The 22,817-nt window shown below is 45.1% G+C and overlaps 1 protein-coding gene across 1 annotated transcript in view; it reads right to left on the minus strand.

Moving 5' to 3' along the window:
- LOC138516813 (uncharacterized) overlaps positions 1-22,817 on the minus strand; it is a 263,771-nt gene that overhangs the window by 28,278 nt on the left and 212,676 nt on the right. The window contains exon 5 of the mRNA XM_069632224.1: positions 1,619-1,750. Coding sequence (XP_069488325.1) covers positions 1,619-1,750 — 132 coding nt within the window. The remainder of the gene's footprint in view (positions 1-1,618; positions 1,751-22,817) is intronic.

Here is a 22,817-nt window from a genome sequence, read left to right on the forward strand (position 1 = left end):
CACTGGAAACACTAGTATCATGCAATGAATGCCCTAGATTTAAAAAAGGCACTAATTGCCGAAACATGTGTCATTGAAGGGCCTATCCTAATGGAGTTTTTATTGTTTTGGTTAAAATAAAAAGGCTTTCCACCATATTTATTTTAGTGGCGCATCTTTTGGTAAGGATGCGAATATACTGTATTATTCGGAGGTGGGGTTCTGTGACCTCTGTTATCCTTACATATGCAACACTCTCCAATTAGGAATCATATGGAAACCGGTCGCCGGGCTTAATAAGTTGAAAGCTATAAAACCTGCTTGACCTAACTTGTATATTTACAAACCCACAACTCTTTTCAAAACTAGTATAAACAAAAGGAATAAAAATGCAATATAACGCGTAAATTAAATACAAAGAAAGGCATTATCAGTGAAACGATAGAAACGTCTGCCTAAAGATCTGCTATTATCACTGTCCAAAATAAAATGGGTTCCTAGCGCTGCAAACGGCATGAGGTGAGAGTTCCAGAAACATTATCAGTAATGAAAGATCCATTACAATAAGTAGCTACTCTTTGTTTGAGAATCTCAGCTCTGCACACAACTTTTCTTTGTGTGGCCACTGTCCAATTTGCGATGAGCAGCTTCCCAGCCAAACAAATCGATTGGTATCCCTCGCCAGCCTTAAAAGTAATGCAAGCAATGACGCCAACACCGAAAAGTCAATTCAAAGAAAAAATGAAGTGGTGTTATGTAGTCAAATTAACTTGCTTGATTGATCAGGTGAACTGCTGAATGTAAAATGATTACAGAGTATGGATAGACCAACCCAAATACCACTCATGCCATCTCGTCTAGAGAACAGCCAGGACTTGGATGATCTAACAAAAATCAGAGTTATGTTACAGGGCTTTAATATGTGCCCCTCTGACTTTTATATGACTTCCTGATGCGGACATGCTGCGTAGCACAGACAGAGAGCAGTTATGTGGCACCTATCATGTATGTTAAGAAGCCTGCTGATGAGAACTTTTATAAATAATGTGATCATTTGAAAGAAGGAAATCCTAGAAATTGATGGGATACGGGTGTCTGTTGAAGGTGGTGGAGCCTTTCTTAACCCTGTGCTGAGTCATAGGGCCCCCTTAAAAGTGCAGCATTGACAGAAAACAGTCAGCGCTTTAGAATCAGAATCAGACTCAGAATTACTGCGCCAAACAGTTGTAGGGGTTAAAAAACCCATGCATCAAAAAACCATCTGTTATGAAAATCCACCAGAACAAGTAGTGGTCAGGTTTGTGCGCATTACTGCATGCAGTAATCCTGACAATCCCCAGTAGAGTCCAAAGGGACACCACAATAGGGAATCATCTAAACCTGTGATCCTGTTGATTTACTGCAATTGCAGCTGGTGGCAACAGAAATACAGTTTGGTTATATTAGCACTCCAAATACCTGCAAACTCATGATATGAGTAATAAAGTGCTCCATAAAAAATTAGAGGAGAATAAATTCAACTTTTGAGTTCATTCAAATACAAAAACAAGATAATCTTAACTAAGTAAGCAACATAAGAAGGTATGCCCTGGTGGTAGACATATGCAGCATCTAATGTCACCTTGTAGTAAATCCATACCTCACCCAGTGCTTGATTCTGTGATGACCTGCTTTCAAAGCCACCCTTCCTTGGAGCTCGGAGTGCTGCATTAGCAACAGCGCCACCTGTTTCAGAATCAGGTGGCAACTGCTGTGAAATTCCCACTGTAGCCTAAAAAGAATAAAAATAGAGAACCTCAACAATGGTTCAACACATATAAACACAGATTACTAATGCTAAAGTACAAGTGATGGTCCCAACGTCCTTCAGGCGCCCCACAACAACACATCTGTATGCTTGATTCCACTCACAATCTATAGTAAAATGTAAAGTCCCTCTCTTTCTCTCTCCATCTCTCTTTATCTCACTCTGTCTCAAGTATATCGTGCTTTTTGGATGACCGTTGCGTTATCAGCAGTGTGTTTGCCAGAGTTAAGCAAGCTATTACTGACTAAAGGAGGTTCTTTTATGTTCAAGGGTAGAGCGAGAGTAGCAGCGACTGCTGGGTATTTGGATACGTCATGGCATCTGTCCTGCAGGAAAGTCCTGATCACACTGAGGGTGCACGGTTGGTAAAGGGGGAGGCGAGGGAGACTAGGGTAGGTTGTGTAGTGGGTGATGGGGTTCTGACAGACTATGACCAGGAATAGAGGACAGGCTGAATGGTCTGAAACTGCATTTGTTATGTTCTAATTTGTCTTTATTGTAGAAAGTCAACATTGGCTTGGTTCTGAGCGGGACCCCTTCCGAAAAGGAAGAACATTGTATTTTGAGAGACAAAATGCTGTGCCCTCTCATCAAAAGGAGCTATTAAAAAAATAATATAATTGTACTAACATTGTAAACTGATCGTTTAAAAAAATGCACAATATTCATGTATAATGATCAGTTCCAGTGTATATTGTAGTCATAGCAAAAATGTAACACTTGTATAGCTGAAAAAGGACATTATCCAAACCTAGAATAACCTTATACATTATTTTGTTGAAGTTATAGTTTCAAGATGGACAAACTCACAATTACATTAAAAGCGTATTTAAACATAAACCAAATATACTCATTCAGGCAGCCACGGAATTTGGATGTGAGGTTCTATAGGCTGCAACCGCTGTCTCCCCACCATGGCTCTGGGCCATTCTGCTTCTCATTCTGCTGGAACTGTTGCCTCTCCCATATAAGAAGAGCCTCATTGGGTTTGTGAACAGCCACACTTTGTGCATGCCCAGTCATCAATGCACACACAGCCTTAGAGAATGATACATAGACCTAATGTGTGGATCACTTGGTGGGCCCATTTACAGTGGGTGCCCCTCAAGGTTCAACCTTCTTAACATCTGGAAGATCCACTTGCACCTCATCCGCCACATGCCCAACATTGTAATGTCTGCCCTACTACTCCAACTAGACTTATATTCCAGTGTGCTCCTGGGCCTCCTCACAACTCAACAACATCCTTAAATGTGCTGTACAACCTACCCAGATCCTCTCCAATCTCTGCTTACCATTGCCATACCAGATAGATTTGAATGCAAAATGTGCCCCCTATTCATATTTTGACCACTCGTCTTTAAATCTATCCATGGTCTACCCTTCACTATCTTACAGGCGATATTTCTTGTTACTCCTCCTCACAGGCCCACCAGTCTAACTCTTAACCTGTTCATCAGCTGCCCCTCGGTGCCACCTCCTACATCACTTCGACTTCTCTCTACTGGTCACCATCATTGGTATGCCCTTCCCTCCAGGCCAACAAAACAATCAATGGAACTCTTCAAGACTAAGAAGAGTCTCCACCTGGTAGCCAGTCAATGGGCATCAATAACCCACATGATAAAGAAATACTGACTGCCCCACCTTACAATATAATGGCTATTCTTGTAACTATTTGCCTTTTGTATACTATGATGAATTTGATGATGTCATTACTCCTCTCCCGAAGGTAGCCTCTCCTCATGTGGCCACGGGACGATAGCCGGCACCTGACCCTGACCTTGGCTGGGGTTATTTCAGGGAGGACCAAATGGGGGAGGCAACCCTCGGGTAGATGACTTGACCTCATCTGGTGAGACATGGAATCCCCCTTTCCCTTTTAGGGATGTTCCCTCCATTACCCATGCCCTAATGGCATACTGCCATTATTCCTCTTGACATTTTCACAACTCTACTGACAGTACTCCTTAATGTCAGATAAATAAAGTAACACCAACTGATACAAGGAAGAGGCAAGGAGCAATGATAATTACTTCTAGTGAGAACCAACTCCAGCGGTCTAGTAGCTGGAGGAAGCCGATTGGCCCTACTAGGTTTAAAACCATACCGGGAAGAGAATTATGGAGTTCACCGTCTTCTTGCCCAGTTATGATGCGAAGAGCCAAGCAGAGAGACTGGAAATACGGCAGCGCAGGAGACGAAGTTGCATCTTGGAGCTAGAAGGCAGCCCGGTGAGCGACGTGCCCAGTGAAATTCTGTGGGGGCTGCAGCAAGGTGAAAGGAAGCAAGCATTGTTTCCTGACAGCTGAGGGATCTGGGACATTGACCGAGGCCCGGACGCTTATCTGAGGTGCCTGCAGGATCAGTGAAAGCTGCGAGAGTTGAAAAAGCACCAGATACAGGGTCGGAGACAACATTAGAAAGCAATCGGTGAGCCCAGGGAAAGGGTCGGGACACCAAAGCACTGTCGGGCACGGCATCAGAAGCCCTAGACCGTGGTACTGGGGTTAGGGACCTGCAGTGCAAACTTGGGGAAAAACAAGAAGGCAAAGCCAAGTGTGTAAATCAAACTGTAAAAAGATAATCCTGGCAGGAGAGTATACCAGGCAAAGCCAAGTATGTAAAGTGAACTGTATAATGAAAGTCATGGCAGGAGAGTATACCAGGCAAAGCCAAGTGTGTAAAGTGAACTGCATAACACATGTCCTGGCAGAAGAAAATACCAGGCAAAGCCAAGTGTGTGAAGTGGTCTGCATTTAATGTAGAAAAGAACTTGGAAGCTGAGTATGCCAGGTGTTGTGTGAGTTAAAAAATCCCAAGGAAGATTCATGCCCTTAGTTTTGTTGGATTATGTGGAGTGTGAAAAGGATTTGGGGAAGGGAGTTATATGCCCAGGAACAAATTTCAACATCAAGAGGAGGGGAGTCATCCTCTTGAACTATAGTGAACTTTGTGATTCTTCTGAACTTTTGTTTTGGTGGAGATAAACATGGGGAAGGGAGTCATTCCCTGGAACTATGAACACCATTCAGTTGGAGCATTTGTTGGATTTATACCTTTTTGTTTAACTTGCATATTTTTGCACTTTTCACAGAAGGAACATTACCCCTAGGACCTTAGAGTTACTTTTAGTGTGAGGGCTAGGATAGGACTTTGGACTCAAGACTGTTTTACTTTGGACATCTTGACGTAGGACAGACCCTTAGTTTTGGTTAAGGTTTGGAAATATCACTTAGTTTAGGGATAGTGAGGCATTTTCCAAACCCTTTATTATTTAATAGAAGTCGATAACCAAAAACATGGGTCCTCTGTGTTCGCGTCTCATTCCTGGCTCCTCACAATACCATAATTATGTCTGTCTCCTCGTTACCAACATTTCCCCTTATACGTACAAGCACTATTATCCCTTTACTATCCTGTTTGCACTCATTCAACAACTGGTTCAACAACTTTAACTATGTAAATGCATTCTGCTGAGGGACTGTCTCTTCTATCTGTAGTTTTGTAGCATGTTTGACACTTCTGGTAGAGGTTTCTGCCTAACCTTCCAAATAAATACAAATGCTCAGGCCCAATGCTTTTAATCAGGATGTTTTTTTTTTATCACCCAGCATACCCACCTTGCAGAAACCTGCCCCCCCTCAAAGATATCCATGAGCATGTTGACCAAAAACAGGGCCTTGTAGCCTTGTTTTATGTGATTCTGTGTCTTTAGTTTGAGCTGTCCGGCTACTTGGCTGTCTGAGTTGCACTGTTTTCTGCCTGTTGATGAGCTTTGTGGGGAGCCTAGATTATGTTACAGTAGTGCAAGTACTTAACAGTTTTACCCGGTGGTTGGTTATAGCAAACAGAGAATCTTCCCAAGGATGGACAGCTGGAGGTTGGCGAACAGAAATCTCTGATATGATCTGAGAGAACAAAGTCTATGTCGAATACTTTGTTCAACAATTATTACGTTTCTGAGATGGGATCGGGAAGATTCCAAGTTTATCAGTCTGGAGAAGGAAAGTTACCTGGCCTCAGTTTCTCTAATTCTAAAACTCCTTGTTTGACACCATTCAGCAAAAGATAATTGATCCTTTTATTGTGGTTATAATGGACCGGACGTTCTGAGATGTTCGACTGAGTATCTGCTTTTGCCATCTTCCAGATGATCTGGGTATTGTGGAACTTTATTTGAAATTGCAACCTGTCTTGCTCTATTACCTGTGTGACATTTTACATAAGAACGGAGGGATTAACAACTGGACAGGAAGTTGTGAAAAAGGAAGCTTAAAGTATATTTAATTTGGCACAAATAATATGCTCAACATGTAAATAAACCTGGACAATACACTGGGAGCAGCATACTGACAACCAATATGCTCTGAAAAAAATATATATGCACAGCACCCACACACATATAAGAATCCCTTGGAATATGCGCACTGTGTTTGAGGAAAGAGGACTGTGAGGGTCATATGCTACTACACTCTCTGTGATGCAGGGCCTGTAGGTGGTGTTGGGATGACCCCCTGGGCCGCCCGTAACATCAGGTTCAAGGGGAAGGAGCTCCAGAGATTAGTCCCAAATAGGCACCTGGCCCTTTAAAGAATTTTCAAAATAGAGAAGCCATATGAACTCTGTGGGTCCTTTAACTCAAGGCCCACAGTTGAGAAACACAAGCAAAGTGTAATACCCAAATAGTGACCACACGGATAAAGGTATTCCAACAGACAAATCATTCCAAGACCGGTTTGATTCAGCAAGCCCATCACAGAACCCTACAGCTTCTGCACATGCATGAGTATCAGAAAGAAATCACCATCGTCACAGGAGGACCAAACACAGATGAACAGAGTCTGGTCTGTGCAATTCCTTTCTATTTGTTATTTGCATCTTTAGGCAACAGGGATCTGCAATGGGTAATTTCCAAGGGAGAGGCCGCATAGGGAATTATAGTGAGTAACACGATAACGCTCCATTTGAGTCTTGTATATCATTGAGGTCTACTACCTTGACTCGCCAAAAAAGGGACTGCTTTAATTTTGATATCAAATGTATTTATGTATTTATTTATTCATTTATATAGCGCTCCTAACACAAAGGTATCTGGGCGCAAATGCTCTTGATAACATGCATAACAGCAAGTTGGGCGTTTGTGAAAAACTATACAAGATGATTTTTTTACACAATTTGTTTCAGAGTGGCGATCATGCTTATTAAATAAAAAAGCATGTCCAAAATGAACGAGTACAACTTTTTCGCATTCATTTTACACAACACCATATTTTCATCCATTTGTATGGAGGGGAGGTGTCATGGAATGGAATTGCTGTTTTAGCTGACCCTACCATCTCCATCATACAAACACGGAAGCATTTACACCAGTATGACATTTTCATGCTGTCGCAAAAGCTTTGGATTCTTGTGGATCCGTCTGCTTTTTACAACAGCTATGAGCAGGCGGACATCAAATCATTCCACAAACTAAAGTTTATAGGCATTTGCGCCTCCATTTACACCTTAGTTTTGCACTTCTTAGTGCAAATGACTAACATTGCTTGCTGGGGTCCATTTTGCATGTATGTGCAAACATAACAGGCCCCCTCCATGAAATTTACGATTTTAGAAAAAATGAACCTCTACATTTCTTAAAGTGGTGGCTTTTCAAGTGAACAGTAAACGACTGCTGTTGTTGGTGCTGTAAGACTGGAAGTGCTGCTTATTTCATCAAGTTTGTCAACTTTCCAAATCATTTGCACAGTGTTTTCGCGTCCTTAAATTTGACATTGTACTATGGAGAACAGCACGGAGGTATTTATAATGCAGTTTGCTGAATTTACTTTTAGAATGTGCATTTACAGGCATGCTTACTTCTGCTTAGAGTAGTCCTTAAAAGCCAAAATGTAAATATTTGTACCAGGTAAAGCTCAGAAGATATGTAGTCAAATGCATAAATTGCAGAACAGATTGAAATCCCTGTTTTACTGCTTACAGTGTGTGATCAAGGATACATTATTTAATCTCGCTGTGACTTTGGAGCCCTTAGAATTTATAAAGTATTCACCATTAAAATAATTGCCTTATAATCGGGCAGATTTCAAGATTTGAGTGGCAAAATTATGTCTAATCATGCTTCTCGCATTTTAAGGACCCTCCCTCAGTTCCCATATCACTTAATTTGACAGGCAGATAGTCCAACCATCCAGTGACCAGAGATTATAGCACAGCAGACTGATGTTAATTTCCAGCTCTGTTGCTGCTAGTCACCAAAGTTGCCCTGGCCCTTCAGAATACTATCCCAAATAAGAATGAGTGTAGCTCTATTCCATTCTATTCTATGCCAAGTTGTGCTATGGTATTTAGTCTTGGTGGTAAAAGGTATCCCTTTTTACAGTTCCTTGGAACTTCAGGATCTGTACGCAGTAGGATAGGGGACGCACCCAGGAACAGGGCAATGATGCTTTGTTGGAGTGCTGACGTGTACAGACCTGAAAACATATGGCTGTCTGCAATGTATATGTTTTAGATATTTTGTTACTTGTCTTGAGCAGTGGTTATTGTACAATCAAAGCAGCTAAGGTAAATTGTTTGTGTGCTTGTCGTTGGTGTGTCAGAGTGGTGTTTAAGAAGTGTGGACAATTGTATTGGTGGGTTAGTGTGCTGTTTAAGGAAATGAAATTGAGTGAAGAGATTTGTTTACGGGTGGTATATATTTGATTGTGTAACTTGTGCAAGCTATGTTACGGTGGATGGTATTTCTCGTAAATTACAGCCGCAGCAATTTGATAACCCACGTGTCAGCCCTGGGAGCCCAGCTCAACGTTGAAAGGATTATGTTCATTAACCCTAGACAGGCTGCCCTTGCTACTGCTAGAAGGACTGTAGCCTTGGGGATTGTCTCTCTTTGTTCCTTTGTGAGGGAGAGATAGCCACTCCACACCTCACTCCTTTCCAATTAGCAATTTAAACTGAGGGTTTAAAGCTACTGAACCCTTACTCGAAATTCTGCCATCCTCCAGAAGAACAGCATCTTCCACCACTCTTCTTACCCTCAGGGGCCCTGAGAACTTACTCTCTCCTTTAACAACTCCACTTGGTCTATGTACCCAAACTCTATCACCCTCCCCTTTCCCGGTGAGGTGAGTCTCACGATCATACCTCTCCTTCATGTTTAAGCATTTTGAGAGCACTCTTTCTCTAATGGCACTCATCCCAATATACAAATCTCATTCAGTCCAACCACAGAAGACAGATAGATGTGGATGCCAGGGTGAAACAAAGACTCTTTGCGTTGTACCACACCTATTCTCCCCGGGAATTCTCTCATTATGCTTGACGTAAACTGTATCCCATTATCAGTCAGAAGTCTGCTGGGAAATCCCTCTTTGAAAAATCCCATCCAAAAACTGAACCACAGACCTCGAGTCAGTTTCTTGCACAACCTTGGTCTCCACACATTTTGAGTAGAGATCCACTAAAACAAATACATATTTCTGTACACCTCTCCTGGACATGATGGGTCCCAAAATATCTAATGCCATGTAATCCAAAGGCATACCAGGGAAATCTAAAGTTCGTAGAGGCTGAACATATGTTCTGAGGGCTTTGCCAGATGCTGAGCAGACACTACATTCCTATATCATCTCTTCAACTTCTCTATCTAACCCCGGCCACCAATAATCAGCCCTCATGAGTCCCTTCGTCTTTGTCTTGCCAAGATACCCATCATGTGCCATCTCTAGCAGTCTTTTCCAGACACCCACTGCAGGAATTATGCGCTCTAACCTCAGAATGTGCCCTTCCTCAATACTTGACTCATCCTTTATTCTGTGGAAGACTCCCAAGACCAGCTTTGCTATTCCAATCTGTCCATTCATTCTCAATCCTTTCTCTGACTCTGCATAAATCCTCTCTGTTTGCCACTTCCCAAACACTTCGGGAAATGGTGCCATCACATACTACAAATACTTCATCACCAGACTCTTCGTCGCATTCTTCTAATTGCGATACCACTGCGAGAAAGATAATCAATAACATTTTCCTTCCATGGGACAAAATCAACTATGATGTCATGGCCTGAAGTGAAGTGACCCACTTGTCAAGTCCCTTTGATCCAAATATGGCAACAAAGGGCTAATGGCTACTCAGGATTTTGAATTTACAGCCCCACAAAATCACCTTAAACTTTGTCACTGCCCACACAACACACAACGTCTCCTTTTCAATAACAGAATACCTAGGTTATGCTATGATATGATATTTTATTTGTATCGCACGCGTACACAAGTGTTTCAGAGCGCGACAAGGCAAGGGAGGGGAAACAGGGGAGAACAAAACAGCAATCTAACTAGGTCCAGTGACATTGAGAACGTGCAAGTGCATGGGAAAGGGAAAGGGGAAAAGTGCATGGAAGGGGGAGAGGGGAAAGTGCAGAGCAGAGGAGAACAGATAAATCATAATAAATACAAATAAATAGAAAATGAAGCAATAACAGGGGTAGTGCGGTCAGCAAGTGGCAAGAGCTGTGTTTACGGCAGCAGAACTGGGTAAGACTGATAAGTGCATAAAAGAAGAAGAATGGGCGTGAGGGACTGTGGGGGTTACAGGTACAGCCCCAGTGTGAGGGGTGGCCGGGAGGCAGTGCAGAAGGGTGGCAGGGTGAGCCGGTACCTGGGCCTGGGGGACAGAGGGTGGCCAGGTGCACAGTGCCAAGAGTGCGGATCAGCAGGGCAGAGGGGGAGCAAAGGCAGATGCAAAGAGGAAGGTCTTGAGGTGCATCTGGACCCGGAGATGGTTCTCCTCAAATTTTAGAGTGGCAGGGAGGCTATTCCAGAGGGAGGCCCCAGTCGAAGACAGATCTCCGCCAAGCTCGTTTCTTTAAAAAACAACTGACCCTGAGGGAGTTAGAGGTAGAGGAGTGAAGGGCTCGAGAGGGGAGGTATATGCAGAGGGATAGCTGAAGGTATTTTGGGCACAGGCCCCAGAAAGCCTTGTGAACAATGCAGAGGGTTTTAAATTTAATCCTTGCTTCCACTGGGAGCCAATGGAGAGATTTCAGAGCTGGAGAGATACGATCCGAGGGCTTGAGGCCAAGAGGGCGAAGAGTAGAGGCAGGTAACTTTAGAAAGGGGCTGTTACAATAGTCCAACCTATAGAGAACCAGAGCTTGGGAGACAGTGAGCTTCTGGGGAAGGAGAGGAAAGGAAGAGTACCTCTGAGGAGGTGCAGTAGGAACTTTGACTTTTTAGAGACCTCCGAGATGTGGGAGGAGAGGGAAAGTGTGGAGTCAAAGATGACCCTGAGGTTCTTAGCCTCGCAGGTGGTCGATGGGAGGAGGTCCAAGCGAGGCCGGTGAGCGAGAGAGGTGAAAGGATGGAGAAGGTGCGCCGATGAGGAGGATCTCAATCTTGCTGGCATTCAGGCAAAGATCATTGGTGGCACACCAATCTTGAATGGCAGTTAGCACCTCTGAGTACTCTAGAAGTACTCCTCTCTGTGACATTATCATTTTGAAGAAGAACCGCACCTAAACCTGAGGCGCTTGAGTCTGACATGGCATGTGTCACTATTGTAATGTTAAAATGTCTTAATATGGCAGATTTATAAATGGGATTTTGAATGTTATAGTTCATTCAAACTTAGCATCCTTCTTACATAGCGCCCTTATATTTCTATAACAGTCGGTGAAATTCCACATGAACGTGGGAGTAATATTCTACCATCTGTGATGAATCTTAGGATGTTGGAACTTCCTTCCCTAGCGGGAAGAGCCTTCACATGGGGCCAGGGCGGTGCGGACACTACCCAATAGTCCCCTTGGGGTGGTGTACCACGGGAGGATCACATGGGGGAGGGAATCCCCCTGTGGGAGGCCTATCCCAGAAGAACGCGGTATGGTCATAACATACCCCAAACTCCCTACATGATACAGGGACCATTAACTCTCCAAGCGCACATGCATATCTGCCTACCTGACATGACTGAGACGAGGGAGTGTAGTAACTACCCAAGAGAAACCGTATACTCCATGACTGTGATGAAGAAGAAGCTCAGAGCTGCACAGATCAGTGCTCCCATTCACACTGAGAAGACTAGACAATTTGGAAGCCACAGAGACATAAGCAGGGAAGAGGGAATCACCAATGACAGATACCCTCCCTGGAAGAACCGGGATTTTTGAATCCCATACGAAGAAGGAAGAAGTAGCAGAGGACGGGAAGAATATCCGTCTGCAGAAGCATCCCCTGAAGGGGTGCTGTGGTCAGGCTGGACCGGAAGCTGAAAGGTGGAGCAGCCAGCCGGGCGAGAAGGCCGGAGTGAGAGAGCGACCTGGGCTGCGCAGCCCAACAGCAGGGAGCCGCCACAGTCCCTGGAACAATCAGAAGACACCAGAGAGGGGAGTAGAAGCCTGTATACAACCGAGAAATGCCAGTAAGCAACAGGAAGACGGTTGGAAGACTGTAAGGGTTGCAGGTGCCCTCGCAAGGCAGAGAAACCATATAGCACAGGTCTGGGACATGCACCAAATGCAAAGTTGCATCCGGAGTCATCTTCTCCATGGCAGAAACTGGGAGGATAGTACAGCAGGGATGCCAACTTCCCAAGGAAAGGAACCACACGTCTGGGACCCATATCCAGTGAAAACAATAAAGAAGAATAGCTTCATGCAAAGCAAGACATGGCAGGATAGTGAACCAGGTTTGCCAAAGCCAAGAGAACGCCAAGCCTGGTAGGATAGTGAACCAGGTTGGCCAAAGTCAAGAGAACACCAAGTGCAGGTCTGGGACCTCCATCCAGTAAAGCAAACCCGTAAAGTTGCTATATACAAAGCAAGACCTGGCAGGTTAGTGAACCAGGTTTGCCAAAGCCAAGAGGGAGCCAAATCTGGATAAAGGGCCCATACAGAAACATCTAAAGAAGGACAGGGGAAAGGAGCCATTCCCCCAAGCCTTAAGAACTGTGGAAGTTGAAAGTAATCAGGGGAAGGGAGTCTTGCCCCCTGGTGTTGTGACATCTGAGAAAGAAGGCCAGGGGAAGGGAGGCATTCCCTCCAGCCTTAAGAACTGTGAAAGCCAATAATAACCAGGGGAAGGGAGGCATTCCCACTGGTACTGTGAAGTCCAAAGAAGACTAGGGGAAGAGCAGCATATCCCTGGTGTTAAGAAACCGACCTAGCACGAATCCTGGGGAAGGGAACCAGGGCATTCTTTATGGTTATATTAGATCCCCAGGTATGCTCCTCTGCCAGGTATCTCACCACAATGTCTTATGGCTTTCTGTGCTTCTGGTGATTGCCTAGCATACTCCCCTTCCAGGAATCCTTCTCTGGGGTCCTATAGATCCCCTAGTGAACTTCCCTGCTGGGTATCTTCCCCCCAAATGTCAACTGCCTGGTGTACGTCTTTCACCAGGACTTATCAATATCACTGTCCTTCAAGTATATTGCAGTTGTATTATTTTGCTGTGTTTCAATTTTCTTGCTTAAGGTAATACTTGTTCCAACTGTTCCCCAGATTGACATCTCAGACATATGGGCCCTCATTCCGAGTTTGGAGGTAGCCATGGTGCTATTAGAGTCATGGCTGCCTCCAAAATCGGTCCGACTCCCGTCTGGTGAAGGGAGTAATTACCGGTCCAGTCCGAGGTCGGCGGGACCAGTAATTTCCCATTCACCAGAGCCATTCCCCATTCCCATTTGAGCCCCCATAGGGCCCAATGGGAAGGGGGAAGGGGGCAATAACGGTACCGCAAATTGCGGTACCGTTATTGACCCCGGTATCCTTTTGCGGGTCCCGTCCATAACGCCTGGTAAAACCAGGCGTTAAGGGATTACCCGCAAAAGAACCTCAGAATAGGGCGCAAAGGGATTACCGGCACCTGTGTCATTACCGGTGCCCGGTATCCCTTTGTGCCCAGGTCGTAATGACCCCCATGGACTTGTTCAAGTTTTGTCACTGTCTTTATACTTATTAATATTTGTTTGCTTAGGATAACACTTGCTCAAACTTTTCCCTCATTGACAACTCAGATATAGGGACTTGTTCAATTTTTGTCTTTGCACTTTATCTGGCCGCTATTAAAATGTTCTGAATTAATTTACTTGTCTATATGCCTGTTGGTATGCCCTGGGGTCCCCAATCACTCTGGACAGACTCACCGGTACTTGGCAGCATTCCCGACACATGGTGTGTCTCTGCAGTGAAGCTTCTTCTCTACGACGGCCTCCTGCGCACTGCGCATCTTCTTCCAGCATTCCCTTTAGGCCACGCTCATCCACCAGCTCCTCACAGTGGCCTGGACAGGAGAATGCTGCTTTCCGGCATGGCCATATCTCTTGGAGCTCCTCTGCTGCTGCCGGTACATCCGATGGTCCTCCAAAGGTGCCTGATGCGTCTCTCCTTCCTTCTTGCCACACCTGTATGATATTCTTGCATTGGTGAGCTGCCGCATGGATGTACTTGTTCTCTTGACTTCATCCGCACGGCCCTCTCCCGTTCTGCTTTCATATCAACTTCGGTTGCCATTTTTAAATGTTCTGCGCATTTCTGATTCAACCAAACAACTAGTCTGCACGTTAAGTTTTAGGTTTCTTCTAATCTGCATCAACTCTTTCCTCCTCTTTCTTGTCTCAGTACTTGAGACTTTATGGGAGTTGAAGTACATAGAATTTATGCGGGTTCTAAAACAATGTTGTTTAGGATGATTACTTAGAAAAACATCAGAAACAGGATATGTTATGTGAGTGTTGTGTACGTTGGAGGTATGGGGTTTTGACTAGAATGACAATATATCATCAAAAGTGAGGGTGTAATATGGTTTTCTTCAGGAAAAGGGGAGGAATACCACATCTTTCTAGCAGAGTCACCACCTCGCCCTGGCGGTCGTCTTCTCCCACATGATCCTCAGTTAGCGGCTGCTGTCCCCTGGCCATGTGGGAGGAGGCCATCACCACAGGATTCATCACACTTGTTTTCATCTTAAGAATCTTTTTATCAATGACTCTGACCTATAGTCAAGAAGGGAGGCATTCTTCTGGACCAAGAAGAGGCATTATTCCCATAGTTAGATTAAGTGTAAGGGACAGAAATAGGTTTCGGACAGGACGGTGGACCTTATTTAGTTGCTTGGACATTCTGATACAATTGTTAGTATTTTTGTTTAGTGTCTAACGGCCTTGCAACTAATTGTGCTAAAACCGAACTTCTTCTAGTGGGGTCAGAAAATAAACTTGCGAAGCTGGGTCCCTGCTATAAGAACTTCACTATTGACAATTGTACAATAGACATTTTGAGTAAAGTAAAAACGCTGGGGATCTACCTGGACAAAAATCTTAGCATGAAGGCTCAGGTTAACAGCTTAGTCTCATTGGCCTCATATTATATTAAGGTCTTCTGCTGTCTTAGACCATTTGTGTCGGAAAAGAATTCCAAAACCATGGCAAGGGCTATTATCGGTGCTAAGATAGACTACTGTTGTAGTTTCCTAGTTGGTCTACCCTTATCCGACTTCCATCGTCTCCAGGTGATCCAAAATGGTGCCGTTCGGGTGGTCAAACACCTGGCTAAACGCGATCATGTTTCAGAGGCAGGTTGAAGCTTTCATTGGCTCACTGTTCAGGCCAGGGTTTCCTTTAGACTGCTTCTAATCACACACAAATGTGTGCATGGCACCATACCAGCCTACCTGAAAGAACTCATAATTCCCAAGCAAAAAATCAGAAATCTTACTCTCTTGGTTCCTCGTTTTAAGCTGATGAAATCTAGAGATGGTGCATTTGTATCTGCAGCACCCCAGTCCTGGAACTCTCTTACTCCCATGTTACGAGCCATAACTCTGACGGAAGTCTTTAAGAAACAGCCCTGTTCTCTTAATTCTTCATTGCTACCTCTCTGTTTCTGCTGAAACCGGCTTCCCCTTTATCTATGCCACTTCTTTCTCTGTTGTGTTTGTGAATGTAGTTTTTGTCTTTTTTGTTTAGCGCCCCTAAGCCCTAGTGTACCTGGCGCGCTCTATAAATTAAATAACATAACATAACATAACATAACATTAGTTAGGGAAACCCTTCTTCGAGTTCGGGGAAGTTAGACTTTCCTTTATCTTTAATTGCAATAAATGTTTATAGGAATCAGCATGCCACTCTTGAGACCGTCTCCTACTTCTGCACCCTTACACACCCCTTAAAATGATAAACAATCTTGTCCTTGGGGGCTTCCATATCTACAATGGTGGAAACTAAGTTTTCTTTGGGGGTAATTTCTAGGACTCTAAAGCTGCACTTGCTCTTCTGTAAAGTAAGGCTAGCCCCACACATTGCCTCCAACACCAAGTTCGGAATACCGAATTACCTATAATTACAATATCATCTTGATAAAAGGCAACACCCTTTATCTCACCATGGATTCCATTCATCTCTCGTTGGAAGAATGCTGCTGTTAAAATGAGAACAAAGGGCATTTTTTGTACCTATGAGTACCTACATGAGTGATGAATGTCGTTAAATCCCTCTACTTCGGGTCTAACACTTGGCACACTTTTCTCCTATGTTTGGTAAAGGGAAATCTGTCAACTATGACACATTTATTAAGTGCCTTGAAACCAAAACACAAAAAAACATTTCCATTGCTCTTCCTAGATACCAACACGGGGGACACCCATTCAGAACATTCAACTGCCTCGATTAATCCTTCAAATGCCAACCTTTTGATTTCCTTGCAAACTTCATCCCGTAGAATGAGAGGAACACCTCTGAGCTTACCCACAACTGGCGAGCAATCTTTCAGCCGTTGTATCTTGTGGGTGAACCCCCTCAAGCAACTCAAGGTTTCTTTGAATACCTAATCAAAACAGTCTTCTGGGAATCTATCGTCAGAGTTGGCGACCATGGCTATGTTCCCAGGTACTTTAGTATCTATAACAGTCCCCATGGCACTCTGCTGCTACCATCCCAAAAAACATTCTCCTTTCTCAGACACATATACTCTTGCTCTAGTGCGCTTCTGTTTACACTAGAGCGCCACCAGAAAACAACCCACTATGCTGATGCGGACATCATCATAAGCACTCGCCTTTATGTGGGAAGGACGAATGCTGGTACTTGCAAATGTACGTTGCCAGGTCTCACGGTCAAAAATGGTGTAATCAGACCGGAATCTATAAGCAACCTCATCAACAAGAACTATAGAGTGTGGTTTATTATCTACACCTCTAGACGATCCAACCTCACTCACAGACCAGCTCACCCAATGGGCATCTTCATCAGCAAATGTGTTCCTCTACATTTTCACATTCATGCAATTCAGAAATGTCCCTAATTCCTTTATGCGAGAGGTTTCGATAGCACCTGGTGGTGTGCCCTTTTTTACCACACCTATTGCAGACAGAGTTGTGCCCAAGACATAATTGGCAAAGTGGGAGTAACTGCCACAGCGATAACATCTCTTGGTATAAGAGGTGAGTCCCGCCTTGCCCTGAGGGGAGCGAAGAGGAAACAGTGAGAGGCAGAGGCGGCCAAAAGAATTCCACACAAGCCTCAGGCTTAGAGGGCCTCGGGGGAGGGGGGGGTTCTAAACTCATCACCACATCTGTTAAGTCTTCAGCAACGCAGGAGAGAGATGAGTTGCCAGAAGTCTTTATTAACCAGTACTAAATAAGGCCCTCCTTCGTCTGCGGCTCCAACAACTCGTTACCAGCCCAACCAGTACCAAGAACTTGCCGGCTGATATGAAAGGAATGGTAAAAAACAAGATCAAACACAAACAATTGTAGATGCACACACACAACACTTTGCCTTCAAAAGGAGGAGTCTCCCACTCCTTTTTTGATTCACTCTTGAACAAAAACCTGAGTAAGAATTTATTGAACCTATTATTATTATTGGTTATATATAACACGCTCAATACCCAGAGGTTTCTAATAGCGGACACAGGGATTGAACCTGTGTTGCTCCACGTGACTTACTTCCAAGGCGAGGGTGTTGCCCCTGAGCTATCCTCCCAGCCAATGTTGGGAGAGCAGATGTCTCAAAGGTCCTCTGCCATTGTGGTGAAGACTGACTGTCCATGGCATAGGCAAGCTCTGTCCCCTAACCATTCCCAGGGACCATTGGTGGTGAACTGCTGTAGGGACAAGATCTGCCTCTCTGCCAGCCACAATGGTATCCAGGATGTCACCCTGTTAAGGGACACCTGTAGTTGTGAAGCAGCTTCACTTGTGTGTGGAAGCCCGAAGAACAAGGACTAAAACGTATCCTTGCGTCCATGGTTCGGGACTCACTGCAACCAAGAGTAAAGGTATTCATAATCCCTGTGTTTTTGCCATCGACTCAATCGAACCGTGATTCATGACCGTTCAAGTGCATTGAACCATCAGGACCCTCCTGCGCTGCCTTTGGCACTCACTCATCAAACCGTTTTACTACGCATTTAAGCCTGCTCCCATATTGTGCTGGCTCAAACTTGAAGCTCTTCAGTGCACTCGCCTTCAAACCATCTTTTCGAACCATAAACCCCTACGTTGCTGTTCTTCATCGACAGATGACTGGACCTTGAGAATTTGCCGAGCCCCAATCTTTGAATGTGGCACTGGAGTCGCTTGACTCGAACTGTGCATCAAGTCATCAGCCTCTTTGCTGCCGAGCCGACTGCCTAACCGACCCAGGTAGCCCTAAAGTCTCAGGAGGATATCTCAGGGGCAACGTGCTTGCCTTGGAAGCAAGACGACACGGAGCAACACAGGTTAATTCCCAAGGTCCGTGCTTAGAAACCTCTGGGTGATAAGCACATTATAAATAACCTATCATATATCATATCATATCATGAACTGCACTTCTCCGAGCATCGCCTTTGATCCAAACAAGCTCCTGTTCGACCTTCCTTGACATCTGCTCCTCGTCTAGAATGTGTTTTCTGTACCCAGACTGAATGGCGCATGCAAACCTGTTTATCGTCACACCAGCTTAGTTGAATGCATCAATGCCTCGGCTCTCACTACAAGCTCTTTATTGTATTTGCCGCATTTGAACTGCTGCTTGAACCGTCAGCATCTTCTCTGCTAATGTTCATCGCAAGTCGAACCAACCCTGGTGGACTACCTAGTCCCAACCCTCGAATGTTGCATGAAAACGCTGAAACCGGACTGCGCATCCAGTCACCAGCATCTTCGTCATCATATCAGTTGTCGAACCAATAGCGGTGACCCTCACAATCCGCAGCCCCTCAAACACATCCTTTTACAAAGGTTGTGCTTTTTACTTGCCGGACACCCCTGATTTATAACGCAGAGTGTGACATCTTTCTATCTGTAGATATTGTGTGTTCGTTCCTCAGGGGTGGGTTTGTGTAGTGTTCTTCTAGTAACGTTTGGAGATGGTGTGTTTAATTAAAATATATCTATTTTAATAGAACTTTCATTGGACAGTCCCCTTATTTTGGACTCTTGTACTATTGCTATTAGGGTTACTACTGAATCTCATTCACACCCCTGTGAAGAGTATAGCCTTCTCCTGGCCCACATTACCATAAAAGGCGAAGGAGCTATATCTCTTGACTGTTTCTATTTTTCCTTTATGATAGGGATCATTATTGTAGATCAAAAGTCATTTCGTCACACACAACCACAGAATTACCATGCTGGCAGGCACTATCAAAATATTGAGATTGTATTTCGAGCCCATCATGTTTTTGGCAATGTCACTGGCTCAATGTGCATTACATGGCACAAGAGAATGAAGGAAAATACGAGTCAATTTGAGCCGACCACAAAGACTCTAAAGGTAGCCTCTCCCTTACCATTTTATTCATTCTCTGCCCCAGAAATGTCGCTCTATTTACACCCCTGGTCTACATCCCTCACTCTGTCCCTCTCTCTGTGAATGAGAGCTGCATTGTATTTGCACCTGAGTGGGGGAGCCAACCAATGAGGTTGCCTGGATTGCGGGCTGAATTCCACGATCCAAGCTCATGTTCTGAGCCGTCTGAAGGCTGCTCCCCTGTGCCACAAAATCTTACCCCACCCTCCGCTCTGATCCCCATTTCTTTTCCTCGCCCACTCCTACCCCTACTTACCTGATTTCTTTATGCCGCTTAAGATTCAGCCTCCTGGGCTGCCGTGGAAATGAGGGGCGCCGTATGGAGCCCCACCTTCCAGCTCCGCTGCGGCGATCTTAGGGAAGTATTTTGTTTGAATAAATGGGATTCTGCAAAGAAAACATGCACAACTTGAGGTGCAAAAACCAATCATACCCAATCCGCTGGGCCAGATCGGGTAGTAATGGCACAAGGGCCCATCATTATAAGGCCCTGGTCGATTACCACCGATCCGGCCAGCCGCAACAGGTAGTATTGCTATAAAGGCACCCAAGCTGTTGCTGAAAGCTGTCCAAAAAAAGGGAAATAAACTGAGAAGGGTAGGCTATGATTTTTGCAAATGCATCTATTTAGAAAAATAAATTATATAATTATACTAATATTGTAAACTGGCAAAAAGAAATTATAATCTTCCCCCCTTTTTGCCCGTAAGGCACCTTTGATTTGGTTTTGAGTCCCCCTCTGCAGCCCTTGGTGACGGTCCTCCTTACTCCCTCCTTTCGGCCCACCCCATCGAGCTCCCGCCCCCCAACCGTGGTGATTGGTCCACTATATGCAGGAGCACCTCTTCACTGGCAGAGCTAGGGCAGCCTTGCCCGGGCAGCAACGACGAAGGGCCACAAAACAAATGGCAGCTCCCGACTAAGCAGCTCCACTCCGTTTTTGCCAGTGTTCGCCTGGGACACCTAACGCAAACTACCTACAGCGACTGATAAAGGTAAGTGTGGTGTGGGCTGGGAGTACAGCCATTACTGTGCTCCAGTAAAACACAATGTGCCTCATTACGAGTCCGGCGGTAACCGTGCCTGAAATTCCGGCAGGTTCCCGCCAGACTCGTATTACCATTCCGCTTCCATGATTACCGGAATTACCGGGGCATTACGACCCCGGTGACCCAGGAATTCCGGAGGCAGAATTCGGTAAATCCCCATTCCCATTGAGTCCCATAGGAGTCCCATAGGACTCAATGGGAATGGGGAAGTGGAAACACCGGCACCGTCTTACGATGGTGCCGGTGTTTCCACGTCCGCCTGCAGGCAAGTGGTGTTAAACCCGCCAGGTCAGACCTGGTGAGAATGACACCTCCGCCTGCAGGACTCGAGATCACCCGGTATGGAAACAACGGTGGCGGCGGGTTTACCGTCACCATTATTTCCATACCGGGTGACTCGTAATGAGGCCCAATCACTTTTATTACCTAATATCATATACATAATTGCACTTAGCCTAATTACGTAACTGGTTTTCTGTGTACTTCCAAAGTGATTCTACCTGACCTCACAGAAGGCACAAAATCAAATCAAAGTGATTTCAACTACACTGCCAAATTTGATTTAATGTTGTTATTTCCATTGCTGCGCCAAAGTTCGCAAGACTGAACATGGCATACCTGTCAGAAATCAAGAAAGCCAAAAGAAAACAACTATGGAAACCGAATCTCCAACTTCAACAATTCATGCAAGGAACTCCACAAAATCCTTGGGGAATACAACTCCCCTAGTTGTCCGCCCCCCCCAGCCCTCCTCTAACACACAAGCTCTTTGCGAGGAGCTATCCAACCACTTTCATAACATCGCACTTGAAAGACATTGTACCGTCACTGCAAAACTAGCTCTGACCAACCCCACGATATCCCGCCCACTCCAATCCTTTCCTCGCCCTCCCTACCAACCTTCTCTTCATTCACACCCATTTCCTTAGACGGTTTCTACAACCTACTAGCACCTAGCTAACCCTCGGTCTAACCTAGAGATCCTTGCCCACCCATCCTTCTAAAAACCACATGTGCTGGCAGAGTCGCCCACTCCATGATCAATAACTACTTCTCATCTGGCTCCTTCCCAGAGGTCTTCAAAACCTCTCATGTCAAACCTCTACTCCAAAAACTCAGCCTCGACCCACTCTCCTACTCATGCTAGTGCCCAATCTCCAACACCCGCTTCATTGCTAAAATAATTGGCAGCGCTGCATACAAGCAACTTGGCCTCTTCATGGAAGCCAATAGACTCCTCAACCCAGAACAATCGGGATTCCGACCCCTATGTGGAACGGAATATACACTGGTATCTATCTGGGACGACCTAAAAAGAACTGCTGATTCATAAGAATGTGCTGCACTCATTCTGCTCGATCTATCTGCAGCGTTTGACACCATCGACCACACAATACTCAGGAAGAGGTTCCTCACCCAAGGCAAAGATTCTGCCCTCAATTGGATCTCCTCATTAATTCCTAATCGCTTCCAAATCATTCCCCCCCCTCGCCTCGTGACAAAAGGGGTCACACAAGGAGCCTCCCTTTCACCATTCCTCTTCAACATCTACCTAAACCCACTGCCATTTCTCATCCACTCCCACAACCTTACCTGTTACAATTACGCAGACGACACACAGATTGTTTTCAAAATTTCGAAGACTCCAGCCTACCCACTTCCCGACCTCACATCTTGCCTCTCACATATGGTCCTATGGAACACGACCAACCACCCCATCCTCAACCCGGGCAAATATGCTGCAAAACTGCTCTCATTCCGCTACCTATACCATGGCCACAAGCCCTGGGAGACCCACCGGCCGCCTCCCCCTCCGTTAAAAATCTTGGAAGTACCATGGACACAGATCTATCACTCTTCAAACGCATCGATTCCATAGCCACTTACACATCCTAAAGCAAATCTTTCCCCATTTCCCCTATCCTCAAAGAGTGTCCGCAATACTGCCAATCATCACCTCCCGTCTAAACTACACCAACTCCCTCTATCTTGGCATCCCAGCATGCCACCTCAGGAAAATCCATGAATCCAAAACACAGCAGCCAGACTGCTCCTTGCCCTCTTGCCCAGAGCATATATCACCCCTGCCCTCAGAGTAGTATACAGGCTCCCTATCAGCCTAAGAATGACTTTCAAATCTATATGCATCACCCACTGAGCCCTCCATAATACAGGACCAGAGAACCTA

This window comes from Ambystoma mexicanum, chromosome 6q (assembly GCF_040938575.1).
Source record: "Ambystoma mexicanum isolate Mex_15411 chromosome 6q, UKY_AmexF1_1, whole genome shotgun sequence".
In the NCBI taxonomy this organism is placed as follows: domain Eukaryota; kingdom Metazoa; phylum Chordata; class Amphibia; order Caudata; family Ambystomatidae; genus Ambystoma; species Ambystoma mexicanum.